Source organism: Zalophus californianus, chromosome 3, assembly GCF_009762305.2.
Source record: "Zalophus californianus isolate mZalCal1 chromosome 3, mZalCal1.pri.v2, whole genome shotgun sequence".
Taxonomy (NCBI): Eukaryota; Metazoa; Chordata; class Mammalia; order Carnivora; family Otariidae; genus Zalophus; species Zalophus californianus.
The window spans coordinates 45,249,244-45,275,000 of NC_045597.1; the positions used below are offsets into that span (position 1 = coordinate 45,249,244).

The 25,757-nt window shown below is 36.8% G+C and overlaps 1 protein-coding gene across 3 annotated transcripts in view; it reads left to right on the forward strand.

Annotated features, from left to right (window-relative positions):
* Window positions 1–25,757, forward strand: part of DIAPH3 (diaphanous related formin 3) — a 484,666-nt gene that overhangs the window by 50,927 nt on the left and 407,982 nt on the right. For all 3 annotated transcript variants that reach the window (XM_027591357.2, XM_027591359.2, XM_027591358.2), the window contains one exon: window positions 17,479–17,583. In XM_027591357.2, the coding sequence (XP_027447158.1) occupies window positions 17,479–17,583 (105 nt within the window). The remainder of the gene's footprint in view (window positions 1–17,478; window positions 17,584–25,757) is intronic.

Here is a 25,757-nt window from a genome sequence, read left to right on the forward strand (position 1 = left end):
AGTTGGCTTGAGGATTTTTTGCCTTCTGCCCCTCCCCCAACCCCTTTAATAAATTAAAAAAAAAAAAACTTAAGATTTACTCTTAGCAATTTTCAAGTATATAATACAGAATGAGCTTGACCAAGCTGTGCATTAGATCCTGAGAATTTACTTGTCTTAGAACTGTAAATTTGTACTCCTTGACCACCTTCATCCATTTCCTCCATTTCCCAGCTCCTGGCACCATTACTCTTTTTCTACGAGTTTGTTATTTTTAGATTGCACATAAGTAATTCTATGTAGTATTTCTTTGACTTATTTCACCTAACATAATGCCCTCAGGGTTCATTCATGCTGTTGAAAATGGCAGATTTCCTTTCTTGGCTGAGTAATATTATGAATATATATACGCTAGTTTATTCATTTATCTGAACAGATGTTTAGGTTTTGCCATTTCTTAGTATCATAAATAATACTGTGAACGTGGGGGCTACAGGTATCTCTTCCAGAGAGTGGTTTTCATTTCCTTTGGATATATACCCAGAAGTGGGATTGCTGAGATCTGGTTTTAATTTTTTTTTTTTTTGAGGAATTTCCATACTATTTTCCACAGTGACTGTAACAATTTACATTCCCACTAACAGTGCACAAGGGTTCCCTCTTTTCCTTTCTTGCTAACACTTGATATCCTTTTTTTTTTTTTTTTAAAGATTTTATTTATTTATTTGACAGAGAGAGACACAGCGAGAGCAGGACCACAAGCAGGGGGAGTGGGAGAGGGAGAAGCAGGTCTCCTGTTAGTATATAGAAATGCAACTGATTTTTATGTGGGGCTCGATCCCAGGACCCTGGGATCATGACCTGAGCCGAAGGCAGATGCTTAATGACTGAGCCACCCAGGCGCCCGATATCCTTTTGATAACTGCCATTTTAACAGGTATGAAGTGATAGCCCTTGTGGTTTTTGATTTGGATTTCCCTGCTGATTAGTGATGTTGAGTGCCTTTTCATGAAACTTGGCCACTACTTTATCCTCTTTGGAATAGAGGTTTATTCTGTTCTTACTTTTTAATATTTCTTTCTCTGCTTTGAGTTGTAGGAGTTCCTTACATATTTTGTATATTAACCTTTTGTCAGATGTGTGGTTTGTAAATATTTCATCCCAGTCTGTAGGTTGCCTTTTCATTTTGGTGGGGTTTTTTTTTGTTTGTTTGCTGTGCAAATTTGATAAAAGCCTACTTGTTTGTTTTTATTGCTTGTGCTTTTTTTGTCCTATCCAAAAAGCATTGCCCAAAACGATGTCCATGAGCATTTCCCCTGTATTTTCTCCTTGGAGTTCTATAGTTTTAGGTCCTAAATTTAAGTCTTTAATCCAATTTGAGTTAATTTTTGAGTGGTATAAGGTAGGAGTCCAGTTGCAGGTTTCTTTTTTGCCTGTGATTATCCAGTTTTCCCAACACTATTTATTGAAGAGAACATCTTTCCCATTGAATATTCTTGGTTTTCTTGTTAAATTTTGACCATATATGTATGGGTTTCTTTCTGGGCTCTTGATTCTTTTCCATTGATTTATATGTTTTATGCCAGTATAATATTTTGATTACTGTAACTTTGTAATATAGTTCAAAATCAGGGAGCATGATGCCTCCAGCTTTATTTTTCAAGATTGGTTATTCATGGTATTCTGTGGTTCCATACAGTGTAGGACTTTTTCTATTTCTATAAAAACGTGGTTAGACTCTTGATAGGGACTGCATTGACTTTATAGATGGCTTTAGGTAGAGGGTTATTTTAACAATAGTAATTGTTACCTATGAGCATAAAATATTTTTCCATTTATTTGTGTCCTCATATTTTTCATCATTGCTTTGTTTTTCAGTGTACAGGTCTTTTACCTCCCTGACTAAATTTATTCCTGTTTTATTGACTTTCATCCTATTGTAAATGAGATTGTTTAATTTCTTTTTAGACAGTTCATTGTTAGTATATAGAAATGCAACTGATTTTTATGTGTTGATTTTATATCCTGCCACTTTACTGAATTTATCTATTCTCACAGTTTTTTGGTGGAGCCTTCCGGGTTTTCTATATATAATATCCTCTATAAATAGTTGACAGTATTACTTCTTCCTTTTCAATCTAGATGCCTTTTATTGCTTTTGCTCTGGCTATGACTTAAATACTAAGTTGCATGGGAGTGGTGAGAGTAGGCACCCTTGTCTTATTCATGATCTTGGAGGAAAAACTTTCAATCTATAACCAGTTCAGTACAGGTGAACTGTGGGCTTGTCATATGGCCTTTATTATGTTGAGGTATGCTCATTTTATTCCCAGTTCACTGAGTTTTTATCACGAATGGATGTTGAATTTTGTCAAATGAATCCCACTTACTCGTGGCACATGATCCTTTTAATGTACTGTTTAATTTGGTTTGCTAGTATTTTGTTGAGAGTTTTTGCATCTAAATTCATTGGTGATAATGGCCTATGGTATTCTTGTAGTGTCTTGTCTGGCTTTGGCATCAGGGTAATGATGGCTTGGTAAAGAGTTGGGTCGTGTTCCCTCCTCTTCAGTCTTTTGTAAGAGTTTGAGGAAAATCGGTGTTAATTCTTTAAATGGTTACCCAGTGAAACCATCTGGTCTTGGCTTTGGGCGATTTTTGATTACTGATTAAACTTCAGTGCTCTATTGGTGTGTTCAGATTTTTTGTTCATGATTCGGTCTCTGTAAGTTGTCTGTTTCTAGGAATTTACCCATTTCTTCTAGGTTGTCCAATTTGTGTGTGTGTATATAATTTATAGAGTTATTCAGAGTAGTCTCTTATGACCCTCTGTGATCAGTGGTAGCATTTGTAATGTGTCCTTTGATTTCAGATTCTTAGTGTTCTCTCTTTACCTAAGAGTTGATCTTTTTTTCTTTTCAAATCTGCCTTAGTTTCATGATTCCCCCCCATTTTTAAAAATATTTTCTATTATATTTCTGTTCTAATCTTTATTATTTCTTTAACTTAGGGCTTAGTTTATTCTTTCTCCAGTTCCTTGAGCTATAAAGCCAGCTTGTTAATTTGGGATATTTCTTGTAAGGATTGATTTATTTATTTGGGGTGGGGGAGAGAGAGAGAGTGCACACATTCACACACATGTGTGAGTGGTGAGAGGGACAGAGGGGAAGAGAGAATCCTCAAGCTGACTCCCTGCTGAGCACAGAGCTGGGTGCTCTGAGATCATGACCTGAGCCCAATCAAGAGTTTGAGCCACCCAGGTGCCCTAATCTGGGATATTTCTTGTTTAATGTAGGCATTTATTGCTGTAAACTTGCCTCATAGTGCTGCTTTTACTGTATCCTACTGGTATTGGTATGTTGTGGTTTTGTTTTCATTTGTCTTCAGGTATTTTTTCCTTTTTCATTTCTTCTTTGTCCCATTGATTGTGCAAGATGGTATTGTTAAATTTCCACATATTCGAATTTGCCAGCTTTCCTCTTGTTACTGTTTTCTAGTGTCTCACCATCATGATCAGAAAGGATACTTGATAAGATTTTATCTTGTTGAATTTTGAGGCTTGTTTTGTGGCCTAACATGCTAAATCCTGAAAATGTTCCATGTGTACTTGAGAAGAATTAGTATTTTGCTACTCATGGATGGTAGACTTTGTATATATCCGTTCTATAGTATTGTTCAAATTTGCTCTTTCCTGACAAGTTCTATCTGGATGATAGTGTGGGGTATTGTACAACTATTGTATTGTGGTTAATTTCTCCTTAGTTCTGTAATATCTACTGGATATAATTAGGTTCTCAGATGTTGGGTACATAAATATTTAGAATTGTTTTTAGCTTCTTGATGAATTGACTCCTTTGTCATTACATAATCTTCATCTTTGTGAGCATTTTTAGCTAAAGTCTATTTTCTGATCAAACTGATTTTTTTTTTTTTTTTTAAAGATTTTGAGAGCAAGAGATCCTGTACATGCATGAGTTGGGAGAGGGATAAGCAGACTCCCCACTGAATAGGGAGCTTTGATGCGGGGCTTGATCCCAGGACCCTGGGATCTATGACCTGAGCTGAAGGCAGATGCTTAAGTGACTGAGCCACACAGGTGCCCCAAAAGTGATTTCTTTTGATTACCATTTGTGGAATATATTTTTCTATTCCTTTACTCTCAGTCTATGTATACCCTTATAGCTAAAGTCATTCTCTTGTAGGCAGTATATCATTGGATCTTTTTAAGATTCATTCAGCCATTTTGTGTCTTTTGGGAGAATTTTATCCATTTATGTTTATTGAGACAGACTTACTATTGCCGTTGTAATAGTTTTCTTTTAGATCCTTTTTTTCTTCATTGTGGTGGTCTTCTGTGATTGACCTTTTGCAGCAGTATGTTATGAATACCTTATAACCTTGTAGTAATATACAAAAAAATTTCCCTTATGGTTACCACGAGGCTTATATTAAATATCTTAGAGTTAAAATATACTGCTTTAGGGGCAGGACTGGGTGGCTCAGTCAGTTAAGTGGCTGCCTCAGGCTCAGGTCATGATCCCTGGGTCCTGGGATTGAATCCCACATTGGGCTCCCTGCTCAGTGGAGAGCCTGCTTCTCCCTCTCCCTCTCCCTCTGCCTGCTGCTCTGCCTACCTGTGCTCTCTATCTCTGTTAAATAAATAAAAATCTTAAATACCCTGCTTTATGCTGACAACTTCAATAGCACAGGAAGACTTTATACTATTTCTTTTAGGTTGTGAGTGTCACAGTTGACATTTCTTTTAGTATTGTGTTTCAGTAACAAATTGTAGTTATAATTCATAGGTTTATTAGCTTTTTAAAAGTAGCATTATAAGTGACTTAGAAAATTAGAATTTAACTTTTTTAAATTGTTTTATATTTTCCTCTTTTTTTGTGATGATCAGTGTCCTTTTATTTCAGCTTGAGAATGTCTTTTAGCATTTCTTGTAAGGCAGGTTACTGGTGATGAACTCTGTCAGCTTTTGTTTTGGGAAAGTCGTATCTCTCCTTTATTTCTGCAGGATACCTTTGTTGGATATAGTATTCTTTGTTGACTTTTTTCTTTCAGCACTTTGAATGTTTCATTTGTCCTGAAAAGTGTCTGTGGGTAATCTGCTAATAGTCTTAGGGAGCTCTCATTTGTGACTAGTCCCTTTTTATGCTTTCAAAATTCTCTTTGTGTGTGACTTTCGGCATTTAATTATAATGTGTCTCAGTGTATCCCTTTTTGGGTTCAACCTATTTGGAAGCCCTTGGACCTTTTGAATCGGGATGTCTATTTCTCACCCCAAGTTAGGGAGTTTTCAGCCTTTATCACTTTAGACTTTCTGTACATTTTTTCCCCCCCTCTGGAGATTTCTACAGTGGATATTTACTTTCTCTTGTTGGTGTCCCATAGACATTTTTTTAATTTTCGTTTTGCTCCTTTGACTAGATGATTTCACATGACTTATCTTTGAATACCTTGACTTTTTTTGATGGTTTGTTTCTTTGAACTCATTTTGCTCATACTATCTTCTAATTTCATTTAGTTATCTGTATTTTAGAACTCTTCAAAGAATATTTGGAACTTTTTGTCAGCTGATAGACCTCTATTTTTTATTTTTATTTTTATTTTTTTTTTTAGGATCAGTTACTGGAACTTGTTCCCTTTATGTGTCCTGTTTACTTGATTTTTAATACTGTCCTTACCATCTCTTCAGTCAGGGGCATGCTTCAACTTTATTCCTGGTTTCTAGGATTTTCACAGTGCTGTCTTGCCTATGGATAGTTAATAGCCTTTGTGGAGGGTATTGACTTTGGAAATGACCTATGTTGCCATCTTGTTGACCTCACCGAATTTCTGTCATATTCTTTTAAACGAAACAAAAAATTCCCCACAAAACTGCTGCTCTCTTAATTCTCTCTGAGGCCCACACTGAGATCAGGGAATCCTTCTTGATCCCCCTCAGGCATTGGTCACATCCATTCATTTCTGTTGGTAATAGGTCCTGATTTTATTTCTTCTCTGTTGAAGCTTTCATTCCCTATTACCTGGGCTATTGCACTGGCCTTCCATCCACCCTTCCATGCCTCTGCTGGAGAACTCCTATTCACACTTTAAATCTTGGCCCAAACATGACTTTTCTTTGACACTTTCCCATGTTCTGTCAGACCTAGCACTCATTTAAACTTGCTTCTCACAGCTGCTTGTACGTAAATCCCTTGTAGAACTTATCCTTTGTTATTTCCATAGGTCTTCCCCACTAGATTAAATTCATGCAGCATCATCCAACTGGTTTATTTTAAACAATTGCCTGTTAAATGCACGGTCCTAAACTTTAAGATTTCTAAGATGCCACAATTCTTTTTACCTGCAATTCTGTTTGGATGGAAATTAGCTTTAATTGCCAGTTTTCCCAGTTACACAAAAACATTAATGAATAGGAGGAGAGATTTCATGCATTCATCCCTTCCTGTTTGATTTCCCACTTCTCTGAAAGAATAAAAGCTATGCAAGGAAGGTCACCTATTTAGATGTGATCATTAACAGGCATTAAATGAGTGCCAATGATAGAATTCTGACAAAGTTTTTAAATTCTGGACTTCCTGTCATCATTTGTAAGTATGGAAGAAAAATGGTTCCTAAATTGCACAGAGTACATAAGTATGGATAGTGATGCCCTAATCTTCTCTTGGGAAGATGTTTGTCAGCCTTTATCTAATACGGGAAAGAGCAATTTATAAAATGCCATCATTATCTCTTAAGTATGTGCTTTAGGTGTCTACTGGTATTAAGAGCTTAGATGACCTGTTTAATACATCTATCAGCTTTTAGTGTGGGGAAACTTAGATAATAGTGAAGGCATTTACAATTTGACTTTTGAAACTATTTTCATTGTGTAATGTTGAATCTACTTGTTGAAAGATGCTTTTTTAAATAGGATATTTCAAGTATACAAAAAATAGAACATAACACCACCATAGATATCATTGAAGTGTCTTGTATGCTTATAATTCCGTTCTTCTTCCTTAATTCCCAAAGGTGAACAATACCCTGAATCTGATGGTTTCATTCCTATGTTAAACTTTCTGTGTAATAATGACCAATGTACAGAAATTTTTCTCTTAACTGTTTGATGGTAGGTCGCTGACTTCATGTTCCCTAATCTAATTCTTTAGTATTAGTCCCTTCAAATAAGGACATCCTCCTACATAACCACAATACAACCACCCAAATCAGAAAGTTAACAGGGATCAGTTTCTATCAACTAATCCTCAGACCCTGTTCAGGTTTTATCTGTAGTATCAAAAATGGTCTTTGTAGGAAAAGGGTATAGTTTAGAATCATGTGTTTCATTCAGCTGTCAGGTTTTTAAAATCTTCTTTTGGGAAACAGTCTTCAGTCTCTCCTTGTATTCTGTAAATTGGACACTTTTGAAGATTCCACTTGGTTAATTTGTACCGTGTCCCTGAGTTTAATTTTAAGTCTGTTAATTGTAAACAGGTTACCTCCTACTTTAATTCATTTTTTAATGATCATAATAAGTTTGAACATCTCACACTTATTGGCCCTTTGGTTTATTCCTTCATAAATTTCTTGTTCATATCTTTTGCCTGTTTTGTTACTGGGAGTTTTTTTTTCATGTTGATTTGTAGAATTTGGATTCTATTTGGATTAATGCTCATGTCTGTTAGTTAGCTGTAAAGCATCTTGTCCCAGTCTGGGTCTTGTCTCTTTTTACTTTCTTTAGGGGTAGATGGATTAAAGTACAGAACTAAAAAATTCCATGTGGTCTGATTTATCCATCTCTTTATGGTCTTGGCTTTTTGTATATTTAAGAAATTCTTCTCAATCCTGACATCATAAATCTGTATTTCAGGATTCTATATCTTTATTTCTGTAAGATATGGATGCAGTTTTTTTCCTCCATGGATTAACTTTTTTTTTTCTGGCAGCATTGATTTGGTAATCATTGTTACCCTTCATTCATCATACCTCCACTGGTAAACATCAAGTTCCTGCACATATGTGGGTTTATTTTGGAGGTTTGATTCTGTCCATTAGTCTATCTAGCTCTCATTTACATCCATTGTCTTAATTACTATAGCTGTATAATAAGCCTTATTATCTAAGACCCTCCCTCTATTCAAAATCATCTTGACTATTCTTGAGGCTTTGTGTTTTTGTATTAATTTTAGAATCAATTAAGTTCCATTTTGTGATACTAAGTTTTCCCATCTGTGACTATTGTGTATGTTATCTCTAGATTTTTTGGTTCCTAAAACAGTAGAAATTTATGGTTTTTCTCCCTAGGGGCATTGCACATCTATTAGGTTTATTTATTTCTAATATGTAACCATTTTTAAATTTTTTGTTTTTGTTTCTTACTAAGAATATTGTCAATTTTTGTTTATGAATTTTGCTATTTGGTAATGTTACTGGATTCTCACTTTTATATGTAGATTCCTTCATTTTTTGGGGGGGATGGTCCTATCAGAATATCTGTGAAAAACTTATGTTTCTTCTTTTCTCTCATTGTGCAGAGTAGAATTGTACAATAAAAGTTAAAACTGTCTTTTTGAAAGTGGTGAATATTTTTCAAATCTGAGATTTCACTCCAAACATAATAAACTCTGACTTAGGGAAACTGAGAAGCTGCTCTTAGTTCTCTGTACTCCAACTTAAGAAGTCCTCTTCTGCCCCCAAAGAAGTGCTCCACCCTCTTAAAAAAAAAAAAAAAGTCCTCTTCTGCCTCCAAAATGAAGATGAAACACAGTCTGTTCCATAAAACTTTTTCTAAAAACCCTAGATAAGAGTTAATATGTTCTATTTTTCTCTCCCTAAACTATTTAGTGAAGGTCTTTTTCATTTTACATTTTAGTTACTTGAGTTATGGCTAGTTCCTCACTAGACTGGCCTTCCAATAGGGTAGATTCTTGATCCTAATTTTTTTTTTTAACTGCATATATCCTCCATTACTGATTAAATGAGTGACTCTGATATTTGTTTTACTTGTTGATTCATTAGAACTATAAGAACTTCTTTAATGAGAACTTTAAGAATTTTTTCTGAGAAGTGTATTTTAGCGGACTGTGGATATTCAGCTTTACTCATCTTTGTCTCCATAGTGCCTTTATAGTACATATTGCATGTATTATCAAGTGAGCTGATCTGTTTTTTTTCTGCTGTGGTAAACACTATGTTTAAGCAATCAAATGATAAAAATTAGTACACATAGAGTTAAATATTGAGATGTCTTTTTATAATCAATTCAGATGTATTTGAAGCATAAGGTCCAGAGGAAGAAAAAAGAGCTCAGGTGAACTTAGAAAATTGAGTATGCCCATGTACATATGTTTTGATACATACTGTAATTGGTGGGAGGAGGGTTCATCTTGCTAACTTTTTACATTTTTAAAGACTTGAGAGCACGCACACGCCCAGGGGGAGGGCGGTGGCAGTGAGAGAAAGAGAGCACACATGTGTGGGGGTGGCGGGGAGGGGCAGATGGAAGACAATCTCAGGCCGACTCTGGTGAGCAGGGAGCTCCACGTGGGGCTGGATCTCAGGACCTTGAGATCATGACCCGAACCAAAACCAAGAGTCAGTCTTTTAACCAACTGAGCCATCAGGTGCCTCATCTTGCTAACTTTATTCCATGTTCCCACGCTTTGGGTACCTGTGAAGGACAGTTTTCCCTTTTTCTTTCCCTCTTTTTTTTTTTTCTTCCTCCTCAATCCTTGGTTTTAAGGATTTATGCATGGCTATTTCTTTAGTCGGCTAAATGAATGCCTGTTGTTTTGAATGTGTAGGTGATGTCTTTATATAGGAGTGGGAATGAAGAGAGAAACCAAAGACTCGTTTGTGTTAATTCTGCTTATTGACTGCTATAATCTAGCACTTAGTTTATTTCAAGTATTAGCATTCTTTACAAATCTGCTTTTCTATATCATGAGTGTTTTTTTGTTAAAAACTTAAGTATATTTAGGGTTGGTCAGATAAAATGAGAGTGATTGTGTAGGAATGGTTTGTTTTGATATATTAATTGTCACCTTTTCCTTTAGGTAGAAATTGAAAAATTTAGGGAAAGGTGGTTTAAAAGCAATTCAAATAATCCAAATAGGAGGAGGAGGAGGAGGCGGAGGAAAACAGTATAGAAGTGTAAGGCAGTTGTCAAGTTGATGCATGGGTTGTGTTTGTCAGGGGGGAATAATGTCAATGCCTAGTTGTTTCTCTTTAGATCCAGATAAATGAGAAAATAAATGATTTAGGAGCATTGGACTTTGCCTGGTGGGAGTTCGTTGAACCAATAAAATGGTTAGAGGAATTTTAAGAAGAATAAGTGTTATGATAAAGTTTAGGCATACTCTTTCACCAATTAGGAAGTGTGCAAGTCTGTTCTTTCCCAGCTGTGAGGGCTTTTTCTCAGTCTTCTTTCATCTCTAGAAAAGTTGGCTTTTGTATGTTCAGTCCAACGACTATCCTTCATGTGATTGGTGAAGAAATGGCTATTTGTTTAGAAAAGTTGAAAAGCAAATAAAAACTTTTATCACTAGCTATGTTTTTACCTAAAACATCACTTAATGATTTTGATTATAGGTGCTTAAGTATATGCTTGAAAAGTTCCAGTAAGATAATATTTCAAAATTGTGCAGCTCCCTGCATATTAACTTCATTTCTTGTCTATTCAGCTAAAACTTATATGGAAGAAAAGTGATGCTTGAGTTTCTTTTTTCCTCTGTTCTTTGATACTGGCTCTGGGACAAAGTGAAATTTGGTTTCATATTGAGATACTTTACACTTTCTGTAAGCTCCAGTTAGAGTATTTGGTTGAACATTTTATGTGAGTTCTTGTCAGTCTCTGGATAAATGCTGTTTTTTGGCTCCTGTCCTGTTAATGAGCTAGCTGTCTGGATCCCTATTTTAATGGGGATTGAGTAAAGATACTATGGAAAGAACAGTGAAAATCCAACCTCACTCTTGGCAGAACCATATATTATATATATATATATATATATATAATATATATATAATATATATATATAAAACTTCTCTGTAATCACACTGATAAATAAAAAAGTTACTATGAAGGTGTATATATAAAAACATAGTAAATGGTTAAGATAAAGATCAGCTATTCTGTAGCATTAGCATATTTATGGACATGTTAAATATAAAGTAGTAATAAAGTCAATTCTGAGTTTTTTCCGAGGCATATTTATCTCTTAAAGGTTTTCTAATTTTCTAATTTTTTCTAACTTTATGTAAACCTGACTTAAGAATGAAACAAATTGCAGAACTAGATAGATTCAGTTAATGGGCACTCTTTGAGCATATATGATCTGGAATGAGATCACGAAATCTTTCACTTTATTTGGCACTAAACCATTCATGGTGGTAAACACTCCCTTAGTGTAGGGATAAACATTAGCAAGACCTTTTGACATGTGGTATGGAAGATGAATTCCAATGTGGTTAAGAACAGAGGAAATATGGGTAAAATTGTGTTTATAGGTTGGTGGGCTCTGAAGTCTCAGGAGAACTAATTAGGGGATCTTGTGGACCTCTTAAGATGCTTAACCAATTTGCTGCTGTAGTGATAAAAATGTGAGCACAACAGAGACTTGTTTCCAAGAACAATTCTCTTGGTTTTTAACCCGTGAAACAGAAGTCTTAATACACTATTGAAATGAGAGGATTACTTTTGACGTAGGACTTAATGTTTGGTTTTGATATTGCTATGCTTCCAGTTTTTCCCTTCCAATATTATGCTGCTTGATCCACATGGATGTTTGGATCTAGGACCATCCTGTCCTTCCACATACATTTTCTAACCGGTATGCCTCTGCCTGTCTGGAGAGTTTTTCCTCTCTGGGTGAATTACCTCACACCTGACCATCTTCAGCTTGCTGCCTGTACAGATTCGCTTAAATCTCCAAATAGTCAATCATTTTAAATTTAATCTGACTCTCCATGGTGTTAACTATCCCACTCAACTTGATGTATGTAAATTTAATGAGCATGCTGTCTTTAAAATCCACATCCGTGAATGAAAATAGTGAGACTAATGTTTGTAACTTGGTGGAAAACATGTCCATTCTGTTTGCCATTCTTTGCTTGATTGCTCCTTAGTGCTCTAACTAGTGGCATGTATGTGCAGGAGTGTTAAGATTGTATCTGCCCCCCCCTTCAGTTTTGCCAAGAGAATGTGGAAAATATTTATTTTTACCAGTATTTTATCAGTCTGGGATGGAGTCAAGGTGTGTGACTTGCTTGTTGGTGGGAACTAATGACCCCATCCAGCACATAGGCAGAATGCTTTGCAGTAGCTTAAAAGCTGCTGACTTCCTATGTTCCTTGGACCTGGTTTCCAGATCAGGGCTGCTGTTGACACCTAGGGTGTCCGTGTGCAATTTAGAAAAAGTTGTATCCCTCATTCCTCTGGGTGGACACAGTGCATCACAGAAAGGGATGCAGTTTGAGGGAGGTCTGGAGGATCTCTGCTCTGTTCACCCCTCCCCCCAGATGCCACCCTTGTTCCAGGTCATGGACCTTGTGTGTGGTTCTGCTCATGCTTCCTGAAAGTGTCCTGGATTTCAGCTTAGTCGTATTGACCTGCGTCGGTACCACTGCCCGAAGAATCTATCTCTGGGGCTGGACCTTGTTTCCTTGACTGTTCTCAGCTAGGGATGTGAGTATTATCTCTAGCTCCAACTTGATCCTTCAGAAAGTTACCTTCATCTCATGGTTTGTCCCAAAATAGAGTCAGCAAATTCTGCTTGGGAACTTTTTTTATGTCTTATTTCACAAACACCTGAAAGGAAATCCACTGTGGTCTCTGCACTGTGAAAATGGCAGTGAGTATACAAAAAAAGGTCTTTTAAAAGTTACCTGTGAAGAAAAATGAAGGAAGCCATATATAAAGGAGAGCTAGGGTTGAGGGAGGTTCTTTTTCCTTTTAATTTTAATCCATTAAGGATTAACATGTTCATATATTGAGACCCAACCAACTGAGAACAATTTAGTGAGACAGATTGAAAAAGGATAATTGATATGCAGTGCCCTTTCGGGAGGTGAGAGGAACGAGGATCCAGAGCATAAATGAGTGGAATTATCTCTGGATGAATCCAAGAATTGATACAGAAAGATTAGTGTGCAAATAAATTGGTAATACAGGAAATGGGAAATTGAAAGCTTTCTTTTCACAGAGGAACTTGTAATTTGCTTACTGAAAATGATAGGTAGAAGTGGTATTTTCATGGTTCTTGGGGAAGGGCAAGTTTGAAATAAGTACCTTAGGGAATGTATGAAGGAAAAACTAGTTGGCTTTTCCATAAATGTAGGAAGTGATGGATCATGGAATTAACCTGCTTTGGGAGAAAATGGTGGGGATCAAGAAACTGGAAGTTTTATTGAGGTCAAGACCATGGTGGTCTGGGAATAGGACAAGTGAAAAGAGATAATGGAGGTCAGAATAGGGTCGTGGGGATTATGATGATACTTGAGGTGGAACAGTTTTTAGATGATAAGATCTAGGTATGGTCATGAAGGCTGTGGTTGAGAAAAGGGGAAGTAAAAGCTGGTGGTGGTGGTGGGGAGGCTAAAGACTGGATGGCAAGGCATGGGATGGGAGAGGAGTCAACACAAGGTGCTGGTGACGTAAGTGAGAAGTTTGATAGTATTAGCCTCAAAGGATAATGGGATTTTAGATGATGATGGAGATAAGTACTATGGGAATAAAAATGAAGAGTTAAGATAGAACAGAGTTCAAATTTCAGCCATAGAACTATGGTCAACTGAAAGAATTTCCCTAAGCCTCCGTTCTCTCCTCAATAAAAAGAGGCTAGTACATACCTCTAGTGGGTTATTAGTGATGATTAATGAAAGTGCTTATAAATGTTTAGCACCGTGTCTGGCCCAAGAACTTAACTGTTAAGATGACAGGAATACTAAATCTTTGTGAAAATATGTAGGAAGAATTGTGGGAAGAATGAGGATGGTTTTTAGAGCAGATTTGGGATGAAAATGGGAAGAAATGTGAGCAACTTGGATTTGGTTTGGGGAAAATTCCAAAGGTTGCCTGACCTTTAGATTTGGAATGGAATTCTGACACTTGGGTCTTAACTCTACCTCTTAGTAGCCTCGGATTTGTTTTGGTAGTGGTTTCTTTATTTCCTTCCCCTCTGTCAAGTCTGTATTTATGTAGCCAAATACACAACAAATGCACAAAATTAAGTGAACAAATTAAAATTCTAAGAATGAGGGATGTTCCCTTTTTTCCATTAACTTATTTTTATGGCAGAAATTTTATGAATATTTCAATTTAGCCTTACAAAAATTTGATTTTTGAAACAGATTTATAGAAGGGTTGCAAAAAGAGCACTGACAATTCTTTGATACCCTTCACCCAACTTCCTCAAATGTCAACATTTTCTGTAACTTGAATGCATTTATTAAAACTGAGACATTAACAGTGGTACAATACTAAATTACATTACTGAGGTTTTGCCAGTTTTTCTACTCATGCTTTTTCTCTTCTAGGATCCAATCCAGGATCACACCTTGAGTTCAGATTAACATGTATCCTTAGTCTCCTCCAATCAGTGACATTACCTTATCTTTCATGACCTTGATACTCGAGAAGAATCCTTATGTTGTAGAGTGCCCCTCAATTAAGGTTTCTTTCCTGCAGTATTTTCTGCTTCTAAAATCTATCCTTAGTTCCAGTCAGATTTGTGCAGTAAAATAGCACAGTGGTTCAGTTAAGGTATAGTTTTTAATTAGAAAGTAATTAACTAAAGGAAAATTAGTTCTTGATGTTGCAACTCCCAGTTTCCCCAGGCAAAACTGTTTCAACATGTATATGACGGTAGCACTATAAATGAGTTAATTTATAATGTATATTAAGATATTAATAGAACATTAATCACAATACTCTTCTAAGTTTTGATGTGATGACTGCTTAAGTATTTTTGAGATCTATTCAGCTAAATAGCCAACTAATAAATATCTATAAGTGGGAAAACTATCTCCTATCCACTAAATATTAGCCTCATTCAAATTACTCATCGTCTTTTGCAATTACATGTTTATGTATTTCCTGTTCAGTCTTTGATTTACAATTTTTAATGAATTACATACAAATATCTCAGCACATTGATACATTGAAGTAAACCCCATTTCAGGGTTTTCTTAAAATCTGTACCTGCAGTAACATTTTGTACCTATGCAGTGTAGTAGACATCCCAACCTCTGTTTGAATGGAAGAATTGGTTAATACAGTGGTTTCTATTGCCTGTTGAGGCCATATATATGAGTTTCTGTATTATATATGAGTTCTGCTTAGAAATAAACCTTATTCTACAGTAAGTTATTTTCAAAAGGTATAGTGGGTCCTGTTGGTGCCCCTACAAGACTGCCTTTACCAGGCTGCTGCGTGCAAACCCCAGGTGATAGGTATTGGTTCCTGGCAGCTCACAGCTGCCCTATCCGGATATTAGGCCTCTGGGAGCTAGGATCCTGTAGCTAATTGGCTGACTGATTTGGAGGTGTCCAAGTGCCCTCTCCCTCTAGGTGTACTGCTAGCAGTGCAATTCAGGCTGAATTAGTACTCTGGCTGAGGCAACATTCTCCAGTGTCTCTCTCCCCTGCTCTGTCTTGTGTGTGTGTGTTTTTTTTTCTTTCATTCCCTTTCCTGAGTGTATCCCCTCCCTTAGTCTTCTGCACTAGAATCTCTGTCCCATACTCTACCTCTAGGGAACCTAAGACAGTAGAGATACTATATGATCATTTTGAGCATGTGTAAACTGAGTAACATAAAAATTGATGACTTGCTTTCAAGGGACATATCTAATTACCTGGAAACTGCACTAGACTGGGAATCTGGGCTCCAGTTTTTTGAGTTTCGAATAGCCAGCCATCCCTGAAAAGTCATCTGATTTCTTTCTTTTCTTTTCTTTTTTTTTTTAAAGAGTTTATTTATTCATTTGCGAGAGAGACAGAACAAGCAGGGGGAGAGGGAGAAGCAAACTCCCCGCTGAGCGAGGAGCTCGATGCGGGACTCGATCCCAGGACCCTGGGATCATGACCTGAGCCGAAGGCAGAGGCTTAACCATCTGAGCCACCCAGGCGCCCAAGGACAGTTTCTTATTGGGTAGGATTAAGAATGCCTAGCACACCTTAATAAATGCTGGGAGCATCATCTCAGTCATTGACAACCAAAATATCCCAAGACAATTTTAAAATCCTAAGTGGTATTAAGGCCTATTGAGAGTTCCTGGCTTAAAAAAAAGAGGGGGGCGGGAACAAAACAAACCATTATTCACAGAATAGGATATTTCTAACCTGAACAGCCAGGAGTGACATTACTAATTACTACCTTTTATTAGTATCAAGTGGAACAACTTCTAAAATCTTAAATATTTATATCAAGGTAAAATGAAGGAAATTTTGACTTTTAAGTGCTTGAAGGGATTAGTAGTCAAAAACTGAGTCGGCTAAAGACATAAACTACAGTGTCTGATGAATTGTAGCACTCTTATAAAACTTAGAATAAATGTAACCTGCTGGGCTCCACAGGTGATCCAAAGTTCTGATTTTTATACACCTGTTTCTGAGTAGCTATGGAGTTGGTATACATTGAAGTGTGTTATATTGCATCTCACAAATGACCGAGGGCTAATATTTGAGGAAATCCATTTGAGCTGCCCTTCAGTCATTTTTGTCTCCCCTGTAGGCTCCTTTTCCTTTGCCAGAGCAGCCTCTAAACAAAGCAACTTAACTGGTAGCAATTTCCACATTTAATTTCCACATGACTTGTATCTTTAGTGAGAATGAGACCTGTAGCAAGATCTAGGTTACTTAAACCTTTATTTTGATTGGTGCTGTTGAGCAATGTTAGATTTTTGGGTGGTACCTCTTTTTATGAGTGCAACTTTTAGGTGGTATAGAACACAGAATAAGTAGCTAAAGGATATTTTTGATAAGGGTAGAGAAGAGACAACTATAGAATGCTTTGCCTTTTGCTAGGATCTGTGTCAGGTATTTCATCATATGAGCTTGTAGCTACACCATCTGGAAAGTGGTTGGCTTACTTACCTTTTAATTTTTACGATACATGGAGCAGCTCTTTCAGAAATAGCGCAAGATAGCTTCAGGTACAGCTGTTGGTTAAAAAAAGAACTTGAGCGGGGTGTGTGTGTATTGTGAATCTGGATGACCTTATGAAAGGTAGAAATCTTAAGTGTCTAACTATCTGTAGTGATGAGAATGTAATTTTACTAGCCCGCTGTGATTTTAAAAAGATTTTCTGGTAGATGTTTTACCTGTTAAAATGATCTAGAACATGTTTTTGTCTATATCTCCTGCTCTTTCTTTTCTCCAGGCAGAACTACACGTAAATCATTCCGAAACAATTCTGCTTTAGTCAAATTATTGATTTTTCTGTTCCTAGGGTATGTAGAATTGCTGCTCTACTTAGATTCTAAAATGAGGCTTTTTAATTGTGTTTTCCAGGAAGATATGAATTTAAATGAAGATAAGAAGGCACCATTGCGGGAAAAGGACTTCAGCATCAAAAAAGAAATGGTGATGCAGTACATTAATACTGCTTCCAAGACAGTAAGTAAAACTGTCAAGTTGAAAAATACTGCTGAACTGTGTGTGATAGTGTGGAAAACAACGCATTTGTCTATGGAAGTGCTTGTTTTGGGGCAACTGGAATCACAGGGCTTTTGAATGTATAAAGTCCACAAGTAGGATGTTTACTTAATTTAAAAATATTTCTCATACCTTCTAAAACTGCTTTTGCTTTTTAGCCCCTGACATTGATGAGGAACACGGACTGGGTTGGTTTCCTCCAAGACTTCTTTCCTTGTTAGTGAATTAAGATGGCTATTGATCTCTGATGTCACTTATAAATTGGGATAATATTGGTATTACAGAAAAGTAAAACTGATTTTACTCTAATCAGTTCACATAATAGGGGCTGAGAGGCATATCTTTACTGTGAGTTTCCCTATGGATAAAATTATCTAGTAACAAATTATAAATGTAGATGTTGAAAGGAGCAGTAGGCCTCCACGTGGCTGCCAGTTTTCCAAAGAAACATGAAATATGTGGGTGGAAGTAATGAGTAGACGTCTAAGAAACCATGACTGGCACACACAATCAATTGCATTTATTTCATGGGACAACAGATGCGCTTGACCAGTCCTATAGAATTTGAACTGATGGATTGGGTGAAATCTACAAAATGGGAGCTAATGAAGAAGCAATCAGAAAGACAGTAGAAAATGAACTTAAAATAGAATTGGGTTGGAGAAAAACAACTAATACACTGCGGTTTTCACTGGAAACTTTAAAGACTGAGATGTACGAAAATGTAAGTTACTTATACTTAAGCTCCAGTTATCTACTAGAACAGTCAGTGACTTGGAGGCTTTTCTTGTGGAAGACAGACTCAAGTGATGTTTAATTTTTAAACATGCCTCATGTTAGGCAGTTTGATGTTGAGTTTTAGAAGTCACTGAGTACTGTACTTTTTCTGGCTCCTTATGTAGATGGGCTTTTCTGCTATTGCTTTTCGACCCTTAATGCTCCTTGGATATCACAAATGAGCATTAGGGACTTAAGAGTCAGAGTGTTGTGTTGTGGATCAACTTACCCCTTTGATATTGAGCATCTTATTTTACCTTTCTGATTCTCAATGTCCTTGTCCATAAGATGGGACTAATATTTATATCATAGGCTTGTTGTTAGAATTTAATTGTTTATGGAGCACCTGGCTGGCTCAGATGGTTAAGTGTCTGCCTTTGGCTCAGGTCATGATCTGGGGTCCTGGGATCGAGTCCCATGGGCTCCCTGCTGAGCTGCTTGTCCCTCTCTGCCCACCCCTTCCCACCCCCCTGCTCCTGGCTCATGCTCTCTCTCTCAAGTAAATAAAATACTAAAATAATTTATTTCATGAGGGGCATAACAGGTTTTCTAACTGGTGGTTGCCTCTTGTGGTAGCAGTGGTGGTTGTTAGCAATTGTTTATTTTTTCTTTGTGATTTGTTCTTGCTGTTGAAATCTTTACACCATAATTACTGATGAACATTGACTTATATTTTTGAAGATATGAATTGACCCTTAGTCTCTATCACATTTATTCAGTGTCTGTATATCGGGCAATGTTATAGGCAACGGAGTTGGAGCACCAAGACGGTCAATCATTGTGGCTTATGGAGCAACATAGGACACATGTAACAGAAACACACAAACATATGTGATAGGTGAAATGTGATGTGGAAGAAACATAGGGGGCGTGGAGACGGTATAATTGTTTTCCTTTTTTAGTGAAGTATTGTTAACATGCAGTGTTACATTAGTTTCAGATGTACGATAGGATTCACTAGTTCTCAACATTACCCAGTGTACTCCTAATCCCCTTTATTTTACCTGTGTCCCTACCCCCTCCCTGTGATGTAACCGTTGCAAGGAGTAATCAGGGATGACTCCCCTGTTAGAGAATTTTAAATCCAACGAGATGAATTCACTTAATAAAATTACAAGAGATACTACGTTAGTTAGAACTGGTTTAGAAAACGTTGGCATAATAGTGTATTTTAATTCTTGAATTTCAGATAATAAACAGACTTTTTAATAGAACAAACTGCTTTGAACTTCATTAGAGTGGATCTATTTCAGTTTGCATTCACTGAATTTAAGCTTTAATCCTCTAATCGTTTTGGACTGAGGTTGGAATTTATTTACTAGAATTAGATAATTAGATTATCAGGATTGAAATAGATTAGTTATCTAAAGTATGATTAAAGCCTTTACTCATTTAATTAGTGTGTGGAGGATCATGGCTTTTCCTAGGAGGGTGCTGAATAATTTGGCAGATGGTTAACATTGCAGAAAGTTCAAGCTGACCAGTCATCTATTTTTGCTCTGGAAGTAGAAACACCGTTAAGTCTTAGATATAGACTTTGTCATACCAGTGTACTGAGGTTAATGAGTACAAAAAAAAGCTTCTCTAAGGAAAAAGCATCAAAACTCATAGATGGGTTGTTCTAGAGAGCATGGGGGTGTCTGTGTCAGATAAACTTTTGTTATAAATTTAGCCTTAGACTTTGCTTTGAGATTCTCTTTTGTGGGGAAGCATTAATATTTTTTGAAATTAGCACTGATGACTGCAGTTGATAATTTGAAAATGCTTTAGAAATATTAACCCTCAAACCAAGCTGTAAGGTAGCTAAGCTGGTTTTTTGGAATAGGGAGGAAAAATAACAAATCATCAATCAAGCTAGGTTATTTCTAAGATCTTAAGTTTGTTTAGGTAGTCCAATAACAATGCTGATTTTTTTTTTCAGGTAGAAAAGATTAACATTTTTTTAAGCGAAGAGCCTAATCTAGAGGCTGAAAAATGCCAGAGTCCCATTTTCCCAACTTCCTACGGCATGGGTATGTGATCCAGGTTTAGCCAGTACTGTCTGCTAGGGGCTTCCGAGGAAGGTTTCCCTCCCTCATAAAAAGATCCAGAGCAGAAGACCACTTTTTTCCCCTGTTGTTTGACATGGTTGTGAGAGGGTGTGGGATGCTTGGCACATGACATCTTGGAGCTGCTGCTCTGGCCTTGTACAGTCCTGCCTCCGGATTCTTCCATCATATGAGGTGATGCATGTTCTTATTTAAACTACTTGAAGTTGGATTTTGCTTTACTGTTGTGCACATCTGGCTGGACCCTCCTGATAGCCTCCCGCCTATGCAGGGTCTCTATTTCTAATTCACTCTGAAAATTACTCCCCTCATCAAGTATACTCCACGTACATGAGAGTGGGTACTGCAAGGCCAAGTGGCCATTCGTTACCTCAAATGCTCCTGGAGGTCTACTAGCTTCCTTGGACTTTGTTTTCAGCTTTTGTCTATCCTAGTCATTCGAGACCACAAACAACTGACTGCAAGGCTTCTCTGAGGCATTATTGGAAGAGTTTGGTTAGTGTTGGACTATACTCCTTCAACCCTTAAGTATTTCGGTAGTTCTTTCTTTGACTTCTTTAGTAAGAAATAAATACCAAATATTGGAACTTTAAAAGGCACATAGAAAGTTTAACAAGTTTTTTAAACAATGTGATAAAATGAGTCTACATGGAGTTTGTAGGATTGTAGGTTCTCGTGTGTATGTGTACACGTGTATATATAGTGTATTTTGAAAGGTGTTACCAGGTACCTCTTGTCCTAGCCCAGTAGGGCATGATGATCAAGTATGGAGGACGTGATTTTGTCCAGTGTCGTCCATCTAGGCATATCCTGATCAGGAAAGAATTGTTTTGGGAAAATACTAATGATGTTCAGATTTGTATATTTTTCCCTAGGTAGAAAACCTAGAGCTCATTTCTTTTAGCCCTGATTCGTTAAAATTGTATTATTAGTGGGGGCATTTTCATACCTTTCAGAGTCTTTTTTGGAGGGTGTTCATTTTCATCTGTTAATTTTGGAAAACATTGTCAGATACATATAAATCAAGTTCTTGTTGTCTCTCACTTTTTGTCATTGTTATTACTTAAAAGGTTTATATTTTAACGACTAGAAACTTAGCTGAACCAGACAGCTTTATACATTCTTGCTAAAGTTAACATGGATTATTTTTTGGCTTCTATTTCAGGTTAGGGATTTGATCCAAGCACACTTGTAACATAAAACCTTAGTAAAAATTTGTGGCTGGTACTGGGTATTAGACGCTCAACAATACCCTTGCTTACGGTATTTTGTCAGTCTGTCTCCAGGTCTTGCTTGCTGACTAGGAGGAAATATCAGAGCCCCAGGGCAATGAACCAATTTCTGGTTAGGAGTATTTCTTAATAATCTAACTGGCACTTTAATTTCCGTTTCTGCCTATATAGGACAGGTTTTATTTGCAATTAAAATGATCTTCCAACAGCTCAGATTCATCCAGCTTCATTGTGAGTTGTTTCAGGGTGGTATCAGTGGTGGGTAACGTGCTCCTGCTATTACTGTGCTGTGTTCTGACTTAGGAGATGAAAATGAAGAAACCAGTCGTCTTTTTTCCTATAATAGGTTCAAATTAGAATTGTATGTTTTTGGTCTTTTAGAAACCTTAGGGGCGCCTGGGTGGCTCAGTCGTTTAAGCGTCTGCCTTCGGCTCAGGTCATGATCTCAGGGTCCTGGGATCAAGCCCTGCATAGGGCTCCTTGCTCAGCGCGGGGTAGTCTGCTCTTCCCTCTTGCGCACACCCACCCCCTCTCCGCTGGCATGCACACACTCTTACTCACAAATGAAATCTTAAAAAAAAAAACAAAAAACAAAAAACAAAACACTTTAAAGATAACTTTTCTTAAATCAATTTTTTAAAGGACTCACCAGATAAAGAAATAATGTTATTTACTGGTAAAACCTAGAATTTTAGAACCTGATGTGGTCCTTGATGCTTATACCAATTGTGGCATTGGAGATCATCTGAGGTGTTTTTATCTTTTTCACTGAGTTGTTGGTCTGAGATAATTTGCTCTGCTCATGCTTTTTAGATTTTGCAAATATAATTAAACTTACCATGACTGATAACGGCAAAAGTGGTAAAAACTTTGAAAGTGCCAGAAAGAAGAGGCATGTGACTTGATGGAGATGAAAGTGATGAGCAAATAGCCCTATGGAATGAACCGATTGAAAGAAGAAATCGTTCTGAAGGAGTATGTGAAAATGAAAAAAAATGCTATGTATCTATGGTTGCCTTTCAGTGAGTGAAGGGGAAAAGAGAGTGGACAGGAACAATGGCTCTCAACCTTGATACTCATTAGAATCTTCTAGATTCTACCTAAAAAAAAACAAAAAAAAAAAAACAAAAAAAAACTTAAAAAAATCTCCGTGTCTGAGCCCTACCATTTAACAAGTCAGAATTCCTGCAGGTAGGACCCGGGCACCTGTACTTTGTGAAGCTCTCTTGGTGATTCTAATGTATAATCAAGGATGAAAACTCTCCTGGGCTGTACAAGATGAGCCTCATCACTAGATGTCTTGTAGTGTAGCATGAGTTCAACAAAGACTAGGAGTTGATAGAATTTAAAAGCAAAGCATAGAGCGTATTTACAAATTAAGCCACTAAGGGTTTAAGGCTAGTTTGCGTGTGCATCAGGTCAGAATGGGTGTTCCAGTGGCGTACTGTAGCTACTAAGAAATCCTGATGTTTGGCCACTTAACCTTCCCCTCTTCTATCTACTATAACAGATGGAAGAACCTGGCCTGTTTTGGGAAAAGTTGCCTGATAGTATTAGTAAGGAGGAAAAGAGTAAGCCTGGTTTAAAAGCTTCAGTGGACTGATTTGTCTTCCTAGTTGGTGGCTGTAAACTTAAAACCCTCAATTTAGTTTGGGCTTAGGTAGAATACATTCTATACATACTTAAATCCTTCATAGGTTAATCATCTTGATGTACAAAAGTTCCTAATTAATTCCTAATTTCATGCTTCCCTGACTTATTACCATTTCCTAACTGGTGCAGTATAATGATTTCTCCCGACTTTGAAGAAAATAGGGCTGATATTATCTTCTTCAGTAAAATACAGAACTATTTCAAATCCTTTCAATATCAGAAAGCCGTCCAGGGATAAACCAGGTAAACTGGGAACCTTGTCCTTGGGATTCATTTGGAAGAAATAGTCCAAAAGTAAATTAAGACGACTAGATTGTTGACTGTTTCTTGTATATCATTGTTAGGCTAGATTTTTTGGGGCGGGGGGGGAGGTTGTTTTTTTTTTTTTTTCCTCGGGGAAAACGGTTCTATTACTCTGAGTTAAGTCATTTTCTGGTATGGCTTTTTGTAAAGAATGGCTTCATTATACTCATTTAGTAGACCTTTGTGTAGTTTATTTACAGTAGGTCTGAAGTATATCTAAGGGCACCTCTGCATTTTGAGAATGGGTAAAGGCCTAGGGAGTGACATCCCCATGTTCTGCAGCTAGAACTAGAAACCAGGCTCTTTTTTTTAATTTTTATTTTTTTAAAGACCTTTTTATTATAAATTTTTTCTAGAAAACACCAAAAACAAGTATGTAGCTTAATGAATTATCATAAGGGAAACACCACCCAGGTCAATAAATGGAACCTTGCCAGCCACCCTAGAAACCGCTTCATCTACCCTATCTCAAACAACCCCCTCCCCCTCCTTTTTTTTTGAATTACTCCTAATCACTACCTTGACTTTTATAGGAGTCACTTCCTTGAGTTTCTTTATAGTTTAATTACCCAAAAGTACATCACCAGACACCATAATTTATTCATGTTCTGTTTAAAAATTTGGAATGTCTTTAAAATATTTTTTTTGTTTTCCTCTAATCTTCAGGAGCCCCATCTATTTCTTTATTTTATCCAGGACAGTCTGGATTTTGCTGATTGCATAATCCTGTTTTTTTATGTTTCATTTCCTGCAAAATGGCAGCTAGATCCAGAAGCTTGATCAGACTCAGATTTGATCCCTTTGGCAAGACCATAGGAAGTATTATGTTTTGTTGTCAGGAGGTTCTTCATGTCTGGTTTATAGAGAAAATTCTATAATTTCATTTCCATTAGTTGGAATACTTTTTTTTCAGTCTTAGGTTTAATTCCAGTATAGTTAAAATATAGTGTTGTATTAATTTCATGTGTAAAGTACAGTGATTCAGCACTTCTGTACAACACCTGGTGCCCGTCACAAGTGCACTCCTTAATCCCCATCACCTATTTCACCCATCCCCCCACCAATCTCTCCTCTGGTAAGCATCAGTTCTCTGTAGTTAAGAGTCTGTTTCTTGGTTTGTCTTTTTTTTTTTCTTCGCTCATTTGTTGTGTTTTTTAAATTCTACATATGAGTGAAATGATATGCTATTTTTTTTTTTCTGACTTGTTTCACTTAGTATTCTCTAGCTCCATCCATATTGTTGCAAATGGCAAGATGTAATTCTTTTTTATGGGTGATTAATATTGCATTGTATTTATATACCAGCTCTTCTTTATCCATTCATCTATTGATGGACACTTGGGCTGCTTCCATAATTTGGCTGTTGTAAATAATGCTGCTATAAACCTAGAGGTGCATGTATCCTTTTGAATTGGTGTTTGTGTTATTTTTGGGGTAAATACCTAGTAGTGCAATTACTAGATGGTAGGGTGGTTCGTTCCATTTTTAACTTTTTGAGGAACCTTCATACTGTTTTGCACAGTGGCTGCACCAGTTTGCTTTCCTACCAATGAGGGTTCCTGTTTCTCTACATCCTTGCCAACACTTGTTTCTTGTGTTGATTTTAGTCATTCTGGCAGATGTGAGTTGATATCTCATTGTAGTTTTGATTCATATTTCCCTGATGCTGAGTAATGTTGAGCATCTTCTCGTGTCGGCCGTGTATATGTCGTCTTTGGAGAAATGTTTATTCATGTCTTCTGCCCATTTTTTGGGATCATTTGTGTTTGGGGTGTTACGTAAGTTCCCTTTTGGATACCAACCCTTTATCAGATAGGGTTTGTCTTTTAGTTGTGTTGATTGTTTCCTTTGCTGTGCAGAAGCTTTTTATTTTGATCTCCCAATAGTTTTTTTTTTTTTTTTTTTTTTTGCTTTTGTTTACCTTGTTCCAGGAGACCTATCTAGAAAAAAGTTGCTGTGTCTGATGTCAGGGAAATTACTGTCTGTGCTCTGTTCTAGGATTTTTATAGTTTCAGGCCTCACATTTAGGTCCTTAATCCATTTTGAATTTATCTTTGGATATGGTGTAAGCAAGTTTTCTCAACACCATTTATTGAAGAGACTTCTTCCCACTGCATATTCT